Source organism: Scyliorhinus torazame, chromosome 14, assembly GCF_047496885.1.
Source record: "Scyliorhinus torazame isolate Kashiwa2021f chromosome 14, sScyTor2.1, whole genome shotgun sequence".
Taxonomy (NCBI): domain Eukaryota; kingdom Metazoa; phylum Chordata; class Chondrichthyes; order Carcharhiniformes; family Scyliorhinidae; genus Scyliorhinus; species Scyliorhinus torazame.
Window position 1 is genome coordinate 227,272,481 of NC_092720.1, and position 17,546 is coordinate 227,290,026.

General features: G+C 53.0%; 1 protein-coding gene across 1 annotated transcript in view; it reads left to right on the plus strand.

Moving 5' to 3' along the window:
- Positions 1-17,546, plus strand: part of LOC140389446 (uncharacterized) — a 131,223-nt gene that overhangs the window by 57,963 nt on the left and 55,714 nt on the right. Inside the window, exon 4 of the mRNA XM_072473582.1 lies at positions 1,102-1,203. Coding sequence (XP_072329683.1) covers positions 1,102-1,203 — 102 coding nt within the window. The remainder of the gene's footprint in view (positions 1-1,101; positions 1,204-17,546) is intronic.

The following is a 17,546-nucleotide window of genomic DNA, read 5'->3' on the forward strand; positions in this document are numbered from 1 at the left end:
ATTTAATTTAACAGTAAAACAAATCTGTTTTTTTGCTGTGTAGAAATGACTGTATAACCACCATAAGAAGTCTGACAACACCAGGTTAAAGTCCAACAGGTTTGTTTCGAATCACTGGCTTTCGGAGCACAGCTTCTTCATTCACCTGAGGAAGGAGCTGTGCTGCGAAAGCTAATGATTCAAAACAAAGCTGTTGGACTTTAACCTGGTGTTGTAAGACTTTTTACTGTGCTCACCCCAGTCCAACGCTGACATCTCCACATCGTGAATAATCACTGTATAAGTCAGTTCTCTATATCCCATATGGGTAAATCAAACCCAAACATGAATGGGTTTTGCAGCCCCGCTTTCAGACTTTCTGTCCAATTCTGATTGTGAAGGATGTTCACCAGTAGGTAAGACCTTCTTAGTAAATTTGTATTTTTATTGAGATTTCTGAAAGAATAAAATAAGCAGCACTCGCAAAGTGTTGACCCGTCTTTTGTTCTCAAAGGATGAGGAGTGAATGAAGCGACACTCAACAATTAATAGCTTCTCATTTCTTCCTTGGTGTTGCCATTTACAGCCTGAAGGAATGGTCACCCAACACCATTGCCCATAACAAGAGGGAGGCTTTTTAGTTCAGTGTCTTACAACTGATGTAGGGTGTTGTTGCAGCTTTGAAAGAGAAATGGATGGAGTATTTGTGATGCGTGTCAGATATTGAGAGACTTAGCCAGGAGACCGCTCCACAAAGGCCAGTCTTGCGCAGTTTACTGGCAGCCTCCACACTGAACAGGCCTTACCTACTGGTGAACTGCAGCAAGGAGGGTAGGTGCTTCGTGCCAATCACTGATTCTACACCCTTTAGGCTCTGGATCTGAAAGAAGTGTTGGTCTTGATAATAACTCGGAGCACTTCCAGGGTATAAGGTGCGATATTGGGTGTGAAAACCTGGAAAAACCTTCGGTGTTTATATATGTCTGAGGCATTTTGACCCGGCAAACTAATTAAGATTGTAAGGGCAGCAATGGGAGTAGCACGGATCTACAAGCCCCATTCTCAGTTTGCAAATCAAAAGGGTCAGTCCTACTGAAACAGATTTAATCCTTTTTGCTTCAGATCAGAAAACACGGAAATTCCTGGTTGGCCTGTGCCTGCTCTGCCTAATGTCATCGCTACTGTTACTCGTGGCTGCCACCACTTTATGGATCTTTATCGATGGTAACTGCCCAGAATACGTTTGCATTTATGGTGCTTCACTTTGATGCCTGTAATTAAATGTTGCTCATTGTACAGAAGGTTTATTTAGGAGGGCAAACCTTTGCAGAAGGATAGAATGTGCCATTTTATACTGCGTTCCCAAATTTACTCCATGAAGTACTCCGGGGTTTGGAGCAGCTCTGCCAGATATTGCGTGAATTTGCTTGGGAGTAAGGAATATTCATTTGCTCACTTGACATTTTTGTTTTGTGAAAACAGTTGATGGGGAAGGTTCTGACTACTTACAAGTCAGTCTGTACTTATAGAACATAGAACTATACAGCGCAGTACAGGCCCTTCGGCCCACGATGTTGCACCGAAACAAAAGCCATCTAACCTACACTATGCCATTATCATCCATATGCTTATCCAATAAACTTTTGAATGCCCTCAGAGAAAAGCCAATAAACCATTTCGGAAACGTCTGAATGAAGGTCCCATCGGCAACCCTCAGATGCTCATTGACCTTCTGTGCATTTCTATTACTATCTGTCTCAATGTTATCTTTAGAGTTTTTGTTTTATATTTTGAGTTTGAGAAGGATTGTTCACATTAAAGAAAAGCTGCACTCACTAATCATGATCGACACCTTGGGCGGGATTCTCCGTTGCCCCACGCCGATATCATAACCGGCGATCGGGCAGAGAATCCCTTCCGATGCCCAAATCGGAGACGGCGCTGGTTTGACGTCAATTTTCGAGTCTCCGCCCCCTCGAAACCGGCGTCATCACGTCGCACACCGCTGGAACAGCGTTGGTGCGTCATCGGAAGGCACTCTCCTGATGGGCCGAGTTCCCGAACGCGCGGTTGACGTGTGGTCTGAGCGGTCAGGAACCAGGCGTGGCGGCAGCAGACTGTGTCCAGCGTTGCCACAGTCGGCCGGGAGGTGTGCCGCTGGCTGGCGGGACTTCCGTAAGGGCTGGTGGGGTGTGGCCAGGGGTTGTCCTGTGGGGCCGTATTTGGCATGTCGTTCCGTGCATGGCCGGCGCCATGTTGTATGGCGCGACTGCTGCAGATCGTCGGCATGCGCATGCGCAGCCACGGACCCGATCATTCTCCGCCCGCTTTTGGCACAGGAGCCGGGGGTTTTACCCAGCGCTGCTGCTAGCCCCTCACCAGTCCCGAAATCAGTGAAGGTTCAGCGCTGATTTTGCCATTGTAACACGCCACAGTTCCCAGGCCGGCGTCCGCACGTAGCCTCCAAAATGATCAATCCAGCCCCTTGTAATTTGGATATGTCCAAGCTGTAAATGACTTAATTTTCTTCTGTGGGTCCTCTCATGACTAAAGAGTCCAATGCGGGGCGGTTTTGGATGTGAAATGAAATGAAAATCACTTATTGTCACAAGTAGGCTTCAAATGAAGTTACTGTGAAAAGCCCCTAGTCGCCACATTCCGGCACCTGTTCGGGGAGGCTGTTACGGGAATCGAACAGTGCTGCTGGCCTGCCTTGGTCTGCTTTCAAAGCCAGCGATTTAGCCCTGTGCTAAACATATTGTCATTTTTAGTGTTTGGCAGGAACATCTACAACGGCATCACTTCTGGTCTTGCTTCGAGCATGCTGCACGTTGTGAGTTTGGTGTAACTGTTCCTTGAAACATGCTGAAACACATTTCATTACTTGCCTCAACATTGGCTGCAATGTTTTCCCAAGAAAGGTGTCTGAAATGCAGGAGCTTGTTTGTGAGGCTTTTTTTCAGGGTGAGCTTATCTGGTCTGTACTGAAAACATCAAATTGGCAAGACAAGATCTGGAAGATTTTCTTTCCCCTGTAGATGTATGGCATTAGTCTGTAGTTAATGCAGTCACTGCTGTGTGATTCATCCTTAAAAGAAGCTGGCAAATATTTGTTGGGAACGATATTAAAAGTAGAAATGATTAGATGCTATATTGAACAATGTGGTTTTTAAACTTCTATAGCCGTAGAATTATTCTATGGGGGGAACTGATTTTTAAAAATTCATTCATAAGATGTGGGATTCGCTGGCGAGGCCAGTATTTATTGGCGATCCCTAATTGCCCCTGGGAAGGTGGTGGTGACTACCTTCTTGAACCGCTGCAGTCTGTGGGGCTTGGGTACACCCGCCGTGCCGTTAGGGAGGGAGTCCAGGATTTTGACACAGTGGCAGTGAAGGAACGGCCGATATATTTCCCAGTCAGGGTGGTGAGTGGCTCGGAGGGAAACTTTCAGATGGTGACGTTCATCTGTGTTTGTTGCCTTTGCCTTTCTAGACGGAATGCGGGGAGAGGTCATGCTCTAGGTATCTCCCGCCAGGGAACTTATTTATTGGCTCCTTTTTCCCGGTTCCCAGGGTGTTTTGGTGGATAAGCTCTTCCCAGCTGAAGGTATAAGGAGCCTGTTTCTGAAAAATGTCAAAAAAGGTTGGAGGTAAGAAGCCGGCAGGCGGAAATTCTCCGACGGACTTGGAGGCTTCGCGTGGCTCCTCAGGAGGGAAGTCGGCAGCTCCGGTGGTCGCGGCTGCTCCGATCACGGCAAGCATGTCAACTGGGCTACTGGCAACTGAGTTGGATAAGCATTTCAAGAGGCATTGGAGAGCGATGTTGGCAACCCTTCGAAAGTCGATTGTAGAGACGCTGGGTCCCGTCCGAAAAAAGCTGGAAAGACTCTGGAGATGGTGAAGAAGTGTGATGAAGTGTTGAAGGGTATGGAGACAGCTCTGTCGCGGCACACTGAATAAATTGCCTCGCTGGAGGCCGAGATCTCGCTGGTGGCAGAGAAAAATAAGAGTCTGAGGGCGAAGGTGGAAGACCTTGAGAATCAGTTGAGGAGACAAACCTCAGAGTCGTGGGGTGTGGAGGGCCCGAATCCCATTGCTTATTTCTTGCAGGTGTTTGGGAGGATGATGGGGGAGGGTGGACTTGCATCCCCTCCAGAGCTGGATAGGGCCCATCAAACACCCTGGCAGAGGCCTCAGGCGACTGAAACCCGACAGGCAGTCATTGTAAGATTTCATAGCTGCCAGAAGGAGCGGGTCCTGAAGAGGGCCCAAGAGCACCGTGATTCAAGGTGGGAAGGGAGCCTCATTAGAATTTATCAAGATGTCGGGTAGGAGCTTGCGAGGAGGCGGGCGGCCTTCAATAAAGCTAATACAAGAATGGAGTAAGGTTTGGAGTGGTGTATCCGGCAAGGCTGCAGGTTACTTACAAAATAAAGGACTGTTTGACACTTCGGAGGAGGATGATGCCTTTGTTAAAGGTCATGGGACTGGATTCTCTGCACCCCGAAGCCGAAATCGGGTTCGGCGATGAGACGGAAAATCCAGTTTCGCACATGAAATCGGGACCGGGGCCGGTTCCGCGATCCCCCCTCCCCCAAAAGCGGTGTACTCGGAGTATCCACCACCCGAGGCCATAGTCTGAGGCCCGCCCCGGTATTCCCCGCCCCGGTATTCCCCGCCCCGGTATTCACCTCCCCGGTATTCCCCGCCCCGCCTGGCTGAATCCCCGGAGTATCCACCACCCGAGGCCATTGTCTGAGGCCCGTCCCGGTATTCCCCGCCCCGGTATTCCCCGCCCCGGTATTCCCCGCCCCGGTATTCACCTCCCCGGTATTCCCCGCCCCGCCTGGCTGAATCCCCGGAGTATCCACCACCCGAGGCCATTGTCTGAGGCCCGTCCCGGTATTCCCCGCCCCGGTATTCCCCGCCCCGGTATTCCCCGCCCCGGTATTCCCCGCCCCGGTATTCCCCGCCCCGACTGACTGAATCTCCGGAGTATCCACCACCCAAGGCCATAGTCTGAGGCCCGCCCCGGTATTCCCCGCCCCGGTAGTCCCCGCCCCGGTATTCCCCGCCCCGGTATTCCCCGCCCCAGTATTCCCCGCCCCGGTATTCCCCACCCCGGTATTCCCCGCCCCGACTGGCTGAATTCCCAGAGTATCCACCACCCGAGGCCATAGTCTGAGGCCCGCCCCGGTATTCCCCGCCCCGGTATTCCCCGCCCCGGTATTCCCCGCCCCGGTATTCCCCGCCCCGGTATTCCCCGACTGGCTGAATTCCCGGAGTATCCACCACCCGAGGCCATTGTCTGAGGCCCGCCCCGGTATTCCCCGCACCGGTATTCCCCGCACCGGTATTCCCCGCCCCGGTATTCCCCGCCCCGGTATTCCCCGCCCCGGTATTCCCCGCCCCGGTATTCCCCGCCCCCGACTGGCTGAATTCCCAATGGCATATTTCTAATGTGGTCCTACCATTCGGGTAATGCGCGAGGCGGCTGCGGACTCAGTCGGGGGCGGGCCAATCGTAGGGCAGTGAGGGCTCATTCGGCACTGGGGTTTCTTTGTGCTGCGGTCCGTGTCGGACTAGGGCCTGATCGGGGCATTATTTCCGTGGTCTGAGTCCGCCATGGAGCATGGCGCGGCTGCTGGAGGCCGCCGTGCATATGCGTGGCCTCTGACCCGGAAGTGCGGGGGGCCGGATCGGCAGCTGGAGCTGCGAGCTCCACGACAGCTGCCTGCCGGCCCCCTGCAAGGCGGGAAATCTGTGGCTTTTGACACCAGTTTTCCTGCCGCAAAAGAGCACAGTTTTCAGGACTGCGTGGGGACATAATCCCAAAAACGGAGAATCCAGCCCCCCATTGACTTGGTTCAAGTTATTGGTGCTCTGTGTGGGATGTTTGTTTGTTGATGAGATGGGTTGTGGAGCAATTTGTATTTATTTGTTGTTATCTCTTTGTTTTTGGAATGTGCTGGGAATGTTTTGCACATGTTGCATGGTTGTGGATGAGCGGGGGTGGGGGGTTTACTGTTATGTGGGGTATTGTTTAAGGTAGTGTTGTTGGAACTATATGGCTCCTGGTAGGAATTTGGTCTTTGTTGGGAGTGTTAGATCATCTTTTACTTTTTGAAAACAGGTAGGGTGTTTTCCACCTTGAGTAGCTAGCGGCTACCTCGCTAGCAGTAAACGGAAGCTAGCGGCTACCTCGCTAGCAGTAAACGGAAGCTAGCGGCTACCTCGCGAGCAGTAAACGGAAGCTAGCGGCTACCTCGCTAGCAGTAAACGGAAGCTAGCGGCTACCTCGCGAGCAGTAAACGGAAGCTAGCGGCTACCTCGCGAGCAGGAAACGGAAGCTAGCGGCTACCTCGCTAGCAGTAAACGGAAGCTAGCGGCTACCTCGCGAGCAGTAAACGGAAGCTAGCGGCTACCTCGCGAGCAGTAAACGGAAGCTAGTGGCTACCTCGCTAGCAGTAAACGGAAGCTAGCGGCTACCTCGCGAGCAGTAAACGGAAGCTAGCGGCTACCTCGCTAGCAGTAAACGGAAGCTAGCGGCTACCTCGCTAGCAATAAACGGAAGCTAGCGGCTACCTCGCGAACAGTAAACGGAAGCTAGCGGCTACCTCGCTAGCAGTAAACGGAAGCTAGCGGCTACCTCGCGAGCAGTAAACGGAAGCTAGCGGCTACCTCGCGAGCAGTAAACGGAAGCTAGCGGCTACCTTGCGAGCAGTAACCGGAAGCTAGCGGCTACCTCGCGAGCAGTAAACGGAAGCTAGCGGCTACCTCGCTAGCAGTAAACGGAAGCTAGCGGCTACCTCGCGAGCAGTAAACGGAAGCTAGCGGCTACCTCGCTAGCAGTAAACGGAAGCTAGCGGCTACCTCGCGAGCAGTAAACGGAAGCTAGCGGCTACCTCGCGAGCAGTAAACGGAAGCTAGCGGCTACCTCGCTAGCAGTAAACGGAAGCTAGCGGCTACCTCGCTAGCAGTAAACGGAAGCTAGCGGCTACCTCGCTAGCAGTAAACGGAAGCTAGCGGCTACCTCGCGAGCAGTAAACGGAAGCTAGCGGCTACCTCGCGAGCAGTAAACGGAAGCTAGCGGCTACCTCGCGAGCAGTCGATTTCGGCGGCGTGAGAGCAGCTGGTTAGTCAATTTCAGCGGGAGCATTGCGGAAGGAGGTTGCTGGGAGGTAAGTCAACCTTTAAAAGCATTTCTCTTTGCAGGGGCAGGCCAGTCGATTTCGGCGGCGTGAGAGCAGCTGGTTAGTCAATTTCAGCGGGAGCATTGCGGAAGGAGGTTGCTGGGAGGTAAGTCAACCTTTAAAAGCACTTCTCTTTGCAGGGGCAGGCCAGTCGATTTCGGCGGCGTGAGAGCAGCTGGTTAGTCAATTTCAGCGGGAGCATTGCGGAAGGAGGTTGCTGGGAGGTAAGTCAACCTTTAAAAGCACTTCTCTTTGCAGGGGCAGGCCAGTCGATTTCGGCGGCGTGAGAGCAGCTGGTTAGTCAATTTCAGCGGGAGCATTGTGGAAGGAGGTTGCTGGGAGGTAAGTCAACCTTTAAAAGCACTTCTCTTTGCAGGGGCAGGCCAGTCGATTTCGGCGGGAGAGGAGCTGGCTGGTTAGTCAATTTCAGCGGGAGCATTGCGGAAGGAGGTTGCTGGGAGGTAAGTCAACCTTTAAAAGCACTTCTCTTTGCAGGGGCAGGCCAGTCGATTTCGGCAGCGTGAGAGCAGCTGGTTAGTCAATTTCAGCGGGAGCATTGCGGAAGGAGGTTGCTGGGAGGTAAGTCAACCTTTAAAAGCACTTCTCTTTGCAGGGGCAGGCCAGTCGATTTCGGCGGCGTGAGAGCAGCTGGTTAGTCAATTTCAGCGGGAGCATTGCGGAAGGAGGTTGCTGGGAGGTAAGTCAACCTTTAAAAGCACTTCTCTTTGCAGGGGCAGGCCAGTCGATTTCGGCGGGAGTGGAGCTGGCTGGTTAGTCAATTTCAGCAGGAGCTGAGAATTTTTCTTTTTTTTTTTTAAATTAGTTTTTTAGGCGGGATCAGGAAGTCGACCCGCGGACGTCTGGGAAGACCCTCACCAATAAATTCTGGTGGAGAGGAAACCCGAGACACTACACGTGTAGTGTCTCCCACCCGCCCTCCTCCTCTAACCTAATAATAAAACCCATTGGTCTGAGGTAAGTACCATATTTTTATTATATTATTATTATTTTTTATAAAAATTTAATTTAGTTGTTAGCCAGATCTTGGTAGAAAGTTAGAGGAATGGCAGGGAAGGGAGTGCAATGTTCCTCCTGCAGGATGTTTGAGGTGAGGGATGCAGTTAGTGTCCCTGCTGATTTTACCTGCAGGAAGTGCTGCCATCTCCAGCTCCTCCAAGACCGAGTTAGGGAACTGGAGCTGGAGTTGGAAGAACTTCGGATCATTCGGGAGGCAGAAGGGGTCATAGATAGCAGCTTCAGGGAATTAGTTACACCAAAGATTGGAGATAGGTGGGTAACTGTAAGAGGGACTGGGAAAAAACAGTCAGTGCAGGGATCCCCTGCGGTTGTTCCCCTGAGAAACAAGTATACCGCTTTGGATACTTGTGGGGGGGACGACTTACCAGGGGTAAGCCATGGGGTACGGGCCTCTGGCACGGAGTCTGTCCCTGTTGCTCAGAAGGGAAGGGGGGAGAGGAGCAGAGCATTAGTAATTGGGGACTCTATAGTCAGGGGCACAGATAGGAGATTTTGTGGGAGCGTGAGAGACTCACGTTTGGTATGTTGCCTCCCAGGTGCAAGGGTACGTGATGTCTCGGATCGTGTTTTCCGGGTCCTTAGGGGGGAGGGGGAGCAGCCCCAAGTCGTGGTCCACATTGGCACCAACGACATCGGTAGGAAAGGGGACAAGGATGTCAGGCAGGCTTTCAGGGAGCTAGGATGGAAGCTCAGAACTAGAACAAACAGAGTTGTTATCTCTGGGTTGTTGCCCGTGCCACGTGATAGTGAGATGAGGAATAGGGAGAGAGAGCATTTAAACACGTGGCTACAGGGATGGTGCAGGCGGGAGGGTTTCAGATTTTTGGATAACTGGGGCTCTTTCTGGGGAAGGTGGGACCTCTACAGACAGGATGGTCTACATCTGAACCTGAGGGGCACAAATATCCTGGGGGGGAGATTTGTTAGTGCTCTTTCGGGGGGTTTAAACTAATGCAGCAGGGGCATGGGAACCTGGATTGTAGTTTTAGGGTAAGGGAGAATGAGAGTATAGAGGTCAGGAGCACAGATTTGACGTCGCAGGAGGGGGCCAGTGTTCAGGTAGGTGGTTTGAAGTGTGTCTACTTCAATGCCAGGAGTATACGAAACAAGGTAGGGGAACTGGCAGCGTGGGTTGGTACCTGGGACTTCGATGTTGTGGCCATTTCGGAGACATGGATAGAGCAGGGACAGGAATGGATGTTGCAGGTTCCGGGGTTTAGGTGTTTTAGTAAGCTCAGAGAAGGAGGCAAAAGAGGGGGAGGTGTGGCGCTGCTAGTCAAGAGCAGTATTACGGTGGCGGAGAGGATGCTAGATGGGGACTCTTCTTCCGAGGTCGTATTGGCTGAAGTTAGAAACAGGAAAGGAGAGGTCACCCTGTTGGGAGTTTTTTAAAGGCCTCCTAATAGTTCTAGGGATGTAGAGGAAAGGATGGCGAAGATGATTCTGGATATGAGCGAAAGTAACAGGGTAGTTATTATGGGAGACTTTAACTTTCCAAATATTGACTGGAAAATATATAGTTCGAGTACAATAGATGGGTCGTTTTTTGTACAGTGTGTGCAGGAGGGTTTCCTGAAACAATATGTTGACAGGCCAACAAGAGGCGAGGCCACGTTGGATTTGGTTTTGGGTAATGAACCAGGCCAGGTGTTGGATTTGGAGGTAGGAGAGCACTTTGGGGACAGTGACCACAATTCGGTGACGTTTACGTTAATGATGGAAAGGGATAAGTATACACCGCAGGGCAAGAGTTATAGCTGGGGGAAGGGCAATTATGATGCCATTAGACGTGACTTGGGGGGGGATAAGGTGGAGAAGTAGGCTGCAAGTGTTGGGCACACTGGATAAGTGGGGCTTGTTCAAGGATCAGCTACTGCGTGTTCTTGATAAGTATGTACCGGTCAGACAGGGAGGAAGGCGTCGAGCGAGGGAACCGTGGTTTACCAAGGAAGTAGAATCTCTTGTTAAGAGGAAGAAGAAGGCCTATGTGAAGATGAAGTGTAAAGTTTCGGTTGGGGCGATGGATAGTTACAAGGTAGCGAGGAAGGATCTAAAGAGAGAGCTAAGACGAGCAAGGAGGGGACATGAGAAGTATTTGGCAGGAAGGATCAAGGAAAACCCAAAAGCTTTCTATAGGTATGTCAGGAATAAGCGAATGACTAGGGAAAGAGTAGGACCAGTCAAGGACAGGGATGGGAAATTGTGTGTGGAGTCTGAAGAGATAGGCGAGATACTAAATGAATATTTTACGTCAGTATTCACTCAGGAAAAAGATAATGTTGTGGAGGAGAATGCTGAGCCCCAGGCTAATAGAATAGATGGCATTGAGGTACGTAGGGAAGAGGTGTTGGCAATTCTGGACAGGCTGAAAATAGATAAGTCCCCGGGACCTGATGGGATTTATCCTAGGATTCTCTGGGAGGCCAGGGAAGAGATTGCTGGACCTTTGGCTTTGATTTTTATGTCATCATTGGCTACAGGAATAGTGCCAGAGGACTGGAGGACAGCAAATGTGGTCCCTTTGTTCAAAAAGGGGAGCAGAGACAACCCCGGCAACTATAGACCGGTGAGCCTCACGTCTGTAGTGGGTAAAGTCTTGGAGGGGATTATAAGGGACAAGATTTATAATCATCTAGATAGGAATAATATGATCAGGGATAGTCAGCATGGCTTTGTGAAGGGTAGGTCATGCCTCACAAACCTTATTGAGTTCTTTGAGAAGGTGACTGAACAGGTAGACGAGGGTAGAGCAGTTGATGTGGTGTATATGGATTTCAGCAAAGCGTTTGATAAGGTTCACGGTAGGCTATTGCAAAAAATACGGAGGCTGGGGATTGAGGGTGATTTAGAGATGTGGATCAGAAATTGGCTAGCTGAAAGAAGACAGAGGGTGGTGGTTGATGGGAAATGTTCAGAATGGAGTACAGTCACAAGTGGAGTACCACAAGGATCTGTTCTGGGGCCGTTGCTGTTTGTCATTTTTATCAATGACCTAGAGGAAGGCGCAGAAGGGTGGGTGAGTAAATTTGCAGACGATACTAAAGTCGGTGGTGTTGTCGATAGTGTGGAAGGATGTAGCAGGTTACAGAGGGATATAGATAAGCTGCAGAGCTGGGCTGAGAGGTGGCAAATGGAGTTTAATGTAGAGAAGTGTGAGGTGATTCACTTTGGAAGGAATAACAGGAATGCGGAATATTTGGCTAATGGTAAAGTTCTTGAAAGTGTGGCTGAGCAGAGGGATCTAGGTGTCCATGTACATAGATCCCTGAAAGTTGCCACCCAGGTTGATAGGGTTGTGAAGAAGGCCTATGGAGTGTTGGCCTTTATTGGTAGAGGGATTGAGTTCCGGAGTCGGGAGGTCATGTTGCAGCTGTACAGAACTCTGGTCCGGCCGCATTTGGAGTATTGCGTACAGTTCTGGTCACCGCATTATAGGAAGGACGTGGAGGCTTTGGAGCGGGTGCAGAGGAGATTTACCAGGATGTTGCCTGGTATGGAGGGAAAATCTTATGAGGAAAGGCTGACGGACTTGAGGTTGTTTTCGTTGGAGAGAAGAAGGTTAAGAGGAGACTTAATAGAGGCATACAAAATGATCAGGGGGTTGGATGGGGTGGACAGTGAGAGCCTTCTCCCGCGGATGGATATGGCTGGCACGAGGGGACATAACTTTAAACTGAGGGGTAATAGATATAGGACAGAGGTCAGAGGTAGGTTCTTTACGCAAAGAGTAGTGAGGCCGTGGAATGCCCTACCTGCTACAGTAGTGAACTCGCCAACATTGAGGGCATTTAAAAGTTTATTGGATAAACATATGGATGATAATGGCATAGTGTAGGTTAGATGGCTTTTGTTTCGGTGCAACATCGTGGGCCGAAGGGCCTGTACTGCGCTGTATTGTTCTATGTTCTATGTTCTATGTTCTCAACGGAAGCTAGCGGCTACCTCGCGAGCAGTAAACGGAAGCTAGCGGCTACCTCGCGAGCAGTATTCGGAAGCTAGCGGCTACCTCGCGAGCAGTAAACGGAAGCTAGCGGCTACCTCGCTAGCAGTAAACGGAAGCTAGCGGCTACCTCGCGAGCAGTAAACGGAAGCTAGCGGCTACCTCGCTAGCAGTAAACGGAAGCTAGCGGCTACCTCGCGAGCAGTAAACGGAAGCTAGCGGCTAACTCGCTAGCAGTAAACGGAAGCTAGCGGCTACCTCGCGAGCAGTAAACGGAAGCTAGCGGCTACCTCGCTAGCAGTAAACGGAAGCTAGCGGCTACCTCGCGAGCAGTAAACGGAAGCTAGCGGCTACCTCGCGAGCAGTAAACGGAAGCTAGCGGCTACCTCGCGAGCAGTAAACGGAAGCTAGCGGCTACCTCGCGAGCAGTAAACGGAAGCTAGCGGCTACCTCGCTAGCAGTAAACGGAAGCTAGCAGCTACCTCGCTAGCAGTAAACGGAAGCTAGCGGCTACCTCGCGAGCAGTAAACGGAAGCTAGCAGCTACCTCGCTAGCAGTAAACGGAAGCTAGCGGCTACCTCGCGAGCAGTAAACGGAAGCTAGCGGCTACCTCGCGAGCAGTAAACGGAAGCTAGCGGCTACCTCGCTAGCAGTAAACGGAAGCTAGCGGCTACCTCGCTAGCAGTAAACGGAAGCTAGCGGCTACCTCGCTAGCAGTAAACGGAAGCTAGTGGCTACCTCGCTAGCAGTAAACGGAAGCTAGCGGCTACCTCGCTAGCAGTAAACGGAAGCTAGCGGCTACCTCGCGAGCAGTAAACGGAAGCTAGCGGCTACCTCGCGAGCAGTAAACGGAAGCTAGCGGCTACCTCGCTAGCAGTAAACGGAAGCTAACGGCTACCTCGCTAGCAGTAAACGGAAGCTAGCGGCTACCTCGCGAGCAGTAAACAGAAGCTAGCGGCTACCTCGCTAGCAGTAAACGGAAGCTAGCGGCTACCTCGCTAGCAGTAAACGGAAGCTAGCGGCTACCTCGCGAGCAGTAAACGGAAGCTAGCGGCTACCTCGCGAGCAGTAAACGGAAGCTAGCGGCTACCTCACGAGCAGTAAACGGAAGCTAGCGGCTACCTCGCTAGCAGTAAACGGAAGCTAGCGGCTACCTCGCAAGCAGTAAACGGAAGCTAGCGGCTACCTCGCGAGCAGTAAACGGAAGCTAGCGGCTACCTCGCGAGCAGTAAACGGAAGCTAGCGGCTACCTCGCTAGCAGTAAACGGAAGCTAGCGGCTACCTCGCTAGCAGTAAACGGAAGCTAGCGGCTACCTCGCTAGCAGTAAACGGAAGCTAGCGGCTACCTCGCTAGCAGTAAACGGAAGCTAGCGGCTACCTCGCTAGCAGTAAACGGAAGCTAGCGGCTACCTCGCGAGCAGTAAACGGAAGCTAGCGGCTACCTCGCTAGCAGTAAACGGAAGCTAGCGGCTACCTCGCGAGCAGTAAACGGAAGCTAGCGGCTACCTCGCGAGCATTAAACGGAAGCTAGCGGCTACCTCGCTAGCAGTAAACGGAAGCTAGCGGCTACCTCGCGAGCAGTAAACGGAAGCTAGCGGCTACCTCGCGAGCAGTAAACGGAAGCTAGCGGCTACCTCGCTAGCAGTAAACGGAAGCTAGCGGCTACCTCGCTAGCAGTAAACGGAAGCTAGCAGCTACCTCGCTAGCAGTAAACGGAAGCTAGCGGCTACCTCGCGAGCAGTAAACGGAAGCTAGCGGCTACCTCGCGAGCAGTAAACGGAAGCTAGCGGCTACCTCGCGAGCAGTAAACGGAAGCTAGCGGCTACCTCGCGAGCAGTAAACGGAACCTAGCGGCTACCTCGCGAGCAGTAAACGGAAGCTAGCGGCTACCTCGCTAGCAGTAAACGGAAGCTAGCGGCTACCTCGCGAGCAGTAAACGGAAGCTAGCGGCTACCTCGCGAGCAGTAAACGGAAGCTAGCGGCAACCTCGCTAGCAGTAAACGGAAGCTAGCGGCTACCTCGCGAGCAGTAAACGGAAGCTAGCGGCTACCTCGCTAGCAGTAAACGGAAGCTAGCGGCTACCTCGAGAGCAGTAAACGGAAGCTAGCGGCCAACTCGCTAGCAGTAAACGGAAGCTAGCGGCTACCTCGCTAGCAGTAAACGGAAGCTAGCGGCTACCTCGCGAGCAGTAAACGGAAGCTAGCGGCTACCTAGCGAGCAGTAAACGGAAGCTAGCGGCTACCTCGCTAGCAGTAAACGGAAGCTAGCGGCTACCCCGCGAGCAGTAAACGGAAGCTAGCGGCTACCTCGCGAGCAGTAAACGGAAGCTAGCAGCTACCTCGCTAGCAGTAAACGGAAGCTAGCGGCTACCTCGCGAGCAGTAAACGGAAGCTAGCGGCTACCTCGCGAGCAGTAAACGGAAGCTAGCGGCTACCTCGCTAGCAGTAAACGGAAGCTAGCGGCTACCTCGCTAGCAGTAAACGGAAGCAAGCGGCTACCTCGCGAGCAGTAAACGGAAGCTAGCGGCTACCTCGCTAGCAGTAAACGGAAGCTAGCGGCTACCTCGCTAGCAGTAAACGGAAGCTAGCGGCTACCTCGTGAGCAGTAAACGGAAGCCAGCGGCTACCTCGCTAGCAGTAAACGGAAGCTAGCGGCGACCTCGCGAGCAGTAAACGGAAGCTAGCGGCGACCTCGCTAGCAGTAAACGGAAGCTTGCGGCTACCTCGCTAGCAGTAAACGGAAGCTAGCGGCTACCTCGCTAGCAGTAAACGGAAGCTAGCGGCTACCTCGCTAGCAGTAAACGGAAGCTAGCGGCTACCTCGCTAGCAGTAAACGGAAGCTAGCGGCTACCTCGCGAGCAGTAAACGGAAGCTAGCGGCTACCTCGCTAGCAGTAAACGGAAGCTAGCGGCTACCTCGCTAGCAGTAAACGGAAGCTAGCGGCTACCTCGCGAGCAGTAAACGGAAGCTAGCGGCTACCTCGCGAGCAGTAAACGGAAGCTAGCGGCTACCTCGCTAGCAGTAAACGGAAGCTAGCGGCCACCTCGCGAGCAGTAAACGGAAGCTAGCGGCTACCTCGCGAGCAGTAAACGGAAGCTAACGGCTACCTCGCTAGCAGTAAACGGAAGCTAGCGGCTACCTCGCTAGCAGTAAACGGAAGCTAGCGGTTACCTCGCTAGCAGTAAACGGAAGCTAGCGGCTACCTCGCGAGCAGTAAACGGAAGCTAGCGGCTACCTCGCGAGCAGTAAACGGAAGCTAGCGGCTACCTCGCGAGCAGTAAACGGAAGCTAGCGGCTACCTCGCTAGCAGTAAACGGAAGCTAGCGGCTACCTCGCTAGCAGTAAACGGAAGCTAGCGGCTTCCTCGCGAGCAGTAAACGGAAGCTAGCGGCTACCTCGCTTGCAGTAAACGGAAACTAGCGGCTACCTCGCTAGCAGTAAACGGAAGCTAGCGGCTACCTCGCGAGCAGTAAACGGAAGCTAGCGGCTACCTCGCTAGCAGTAAACGGAAGCTAGCGGCTACCTCGCGAGCAGTAAACGGAAGCTAGCGGCTACCTCGCGAGCAGTAAACGGAAGCTAGCGGCTACCTCGCTAGCAGTAAACGGAAGCTAGCGGCTACCTCGCGAGCAGTAAACGGAAGCTAGCGGCTACCTCGCGAGCAGTAAACGGAAGCTAGCGGCTACCTCGCTAGCAGTAAACGGAAGCTAGCGGCTACCTCGCTAGCAGTAAATGGAAGCTAGCGGCTACCTCGCGAGCAGTAAACGGAAGCTAGCGGCTACCGCGCGAGCAGTAAACGGAAGCTAGCGGCTACCTCGCTAGCAGTAAACGGAAGCTAGCGGCTACCTCGCTAGCAGTAAACGGAAGCTAGCGGCTACCTCGCGAGCAGTAATCGGAAGCTAGCGGCTACCTCGCTAGCAGTAAACGGAAGCTAGCGGCTACCTCGCGAGCAGTAAACGGAAGCTAGCGGCTACCTCGCGAGCAGTAAACGGAAGCTAGCGGCTACCTCGCTCGCAGTAAACGGAAGCTAGCGGCTACCTCGCTAGCAGTAAACGGAAGCTAGCGGCTACCTCGCTAGCAGTAAATGGAAGCTAGCGGCTACCTCGCTAGCAGTAAACGGAAGCTAGCGGCTACCTCGCTAGCAGTAAACGGAAGCTAGCGGCTACCTCGCGAGCAGTAAACGGAAGCTAGCGGCTACCTCGCTAGCAGTAAACGGAAGCTAGCGGCTACCTCGCGAGCAGTAAACGGAAGCTAGCGGCTACCTCGCTAGCAGTAAACGGAAGCTAGCGGCTACCTCGCGAGCAGTAAACGGAAGCTAGCGGCTACCTCGCGAGCAGTAAACGGAAGCTAGCGGCTACCTCGCGAGCAGTAAACGGAAGCTAGCGGCTACCTCGCGAGCAGTAAACGGAAGCTAGCGGCTACCTCGCGAGCAGTAAACGGAAGCTAGCGGCTACCTCGCGAGCAGTAAACGGAAGCTAGCGGCTACCTCGCGAGCAGTAAACGGAAGCTAGCGGCTACCTCGCGAGCAGTAAACGGAAGCTAGCGGCTACCTCGCGAGCAGTAAACGGAAGCTAGCGGCTACCTCGCGAGCAGTAAACGGAAGCTAGCGGCTACCTCGCGAGCAGTAAACGGAAGCTAGCGGCTACCTCGCGAGCAGTAAACGGAAGCTAGCGGCTACCTCGCGAGCAGTAAACGGAAGCTAGCGGCTACCTCGCGAGCAGTAAACGGAAGCTAGCGGCTACCTCGCGAGCAGTAAACGGAAGCTAGCGGCTACCTCGCGAGCAGTAAACGGAAGCTAGCGGCTACCTCGCGAGCAGTAAACGGAAGCTAGCGGCTACCTCGCGAGCAGTAAACGGAAGCTAGCGGCTACCTCGCGAGCAGTAAACGGAAGCTAGCGGCTACCTCGCTAGCAGTAAACGGAAGCTAGCGGCTACCTCGCTAGCAGTAAACGGAAGCTAGCGGCTACCTCGCGAGCAGTAAACGGAAGCTAGCGGCTACCTCGCGAGCAGTAAACGGAAGCTAGCGGCTACCTCGCGAGCAGTAAACGGAAGCTAGCGGCTACCTCGCGAGCAGTAAACGGAAGCTAGCGGCTACCTCGCGAGCAGTAAACGGAAGCTAGCGGCTACCTCGCTAGCAGTAAACGGAAGCTAGCGGCTACCTCGCGAGCAGTAAACGGAAGCTAGCGGCTACCTCGCGAGCAGTAAACGGAAGCTAGCGGCTACCTCGCGAGCAGTAAACGGAAGCTAACGGCTACCTCGCTAGCAGTAAACGGAAGCTAGCGGCTACCTCGCGAGCAGTAAACGGAAGCTAGCGGCTACCTCGCGAGCAGTAAACGGAAGCTAGCGGCTACCTCGCTAGCAGTAAACGGAAGCTAGCGGCTACCTCGCTAGCAGTAAAC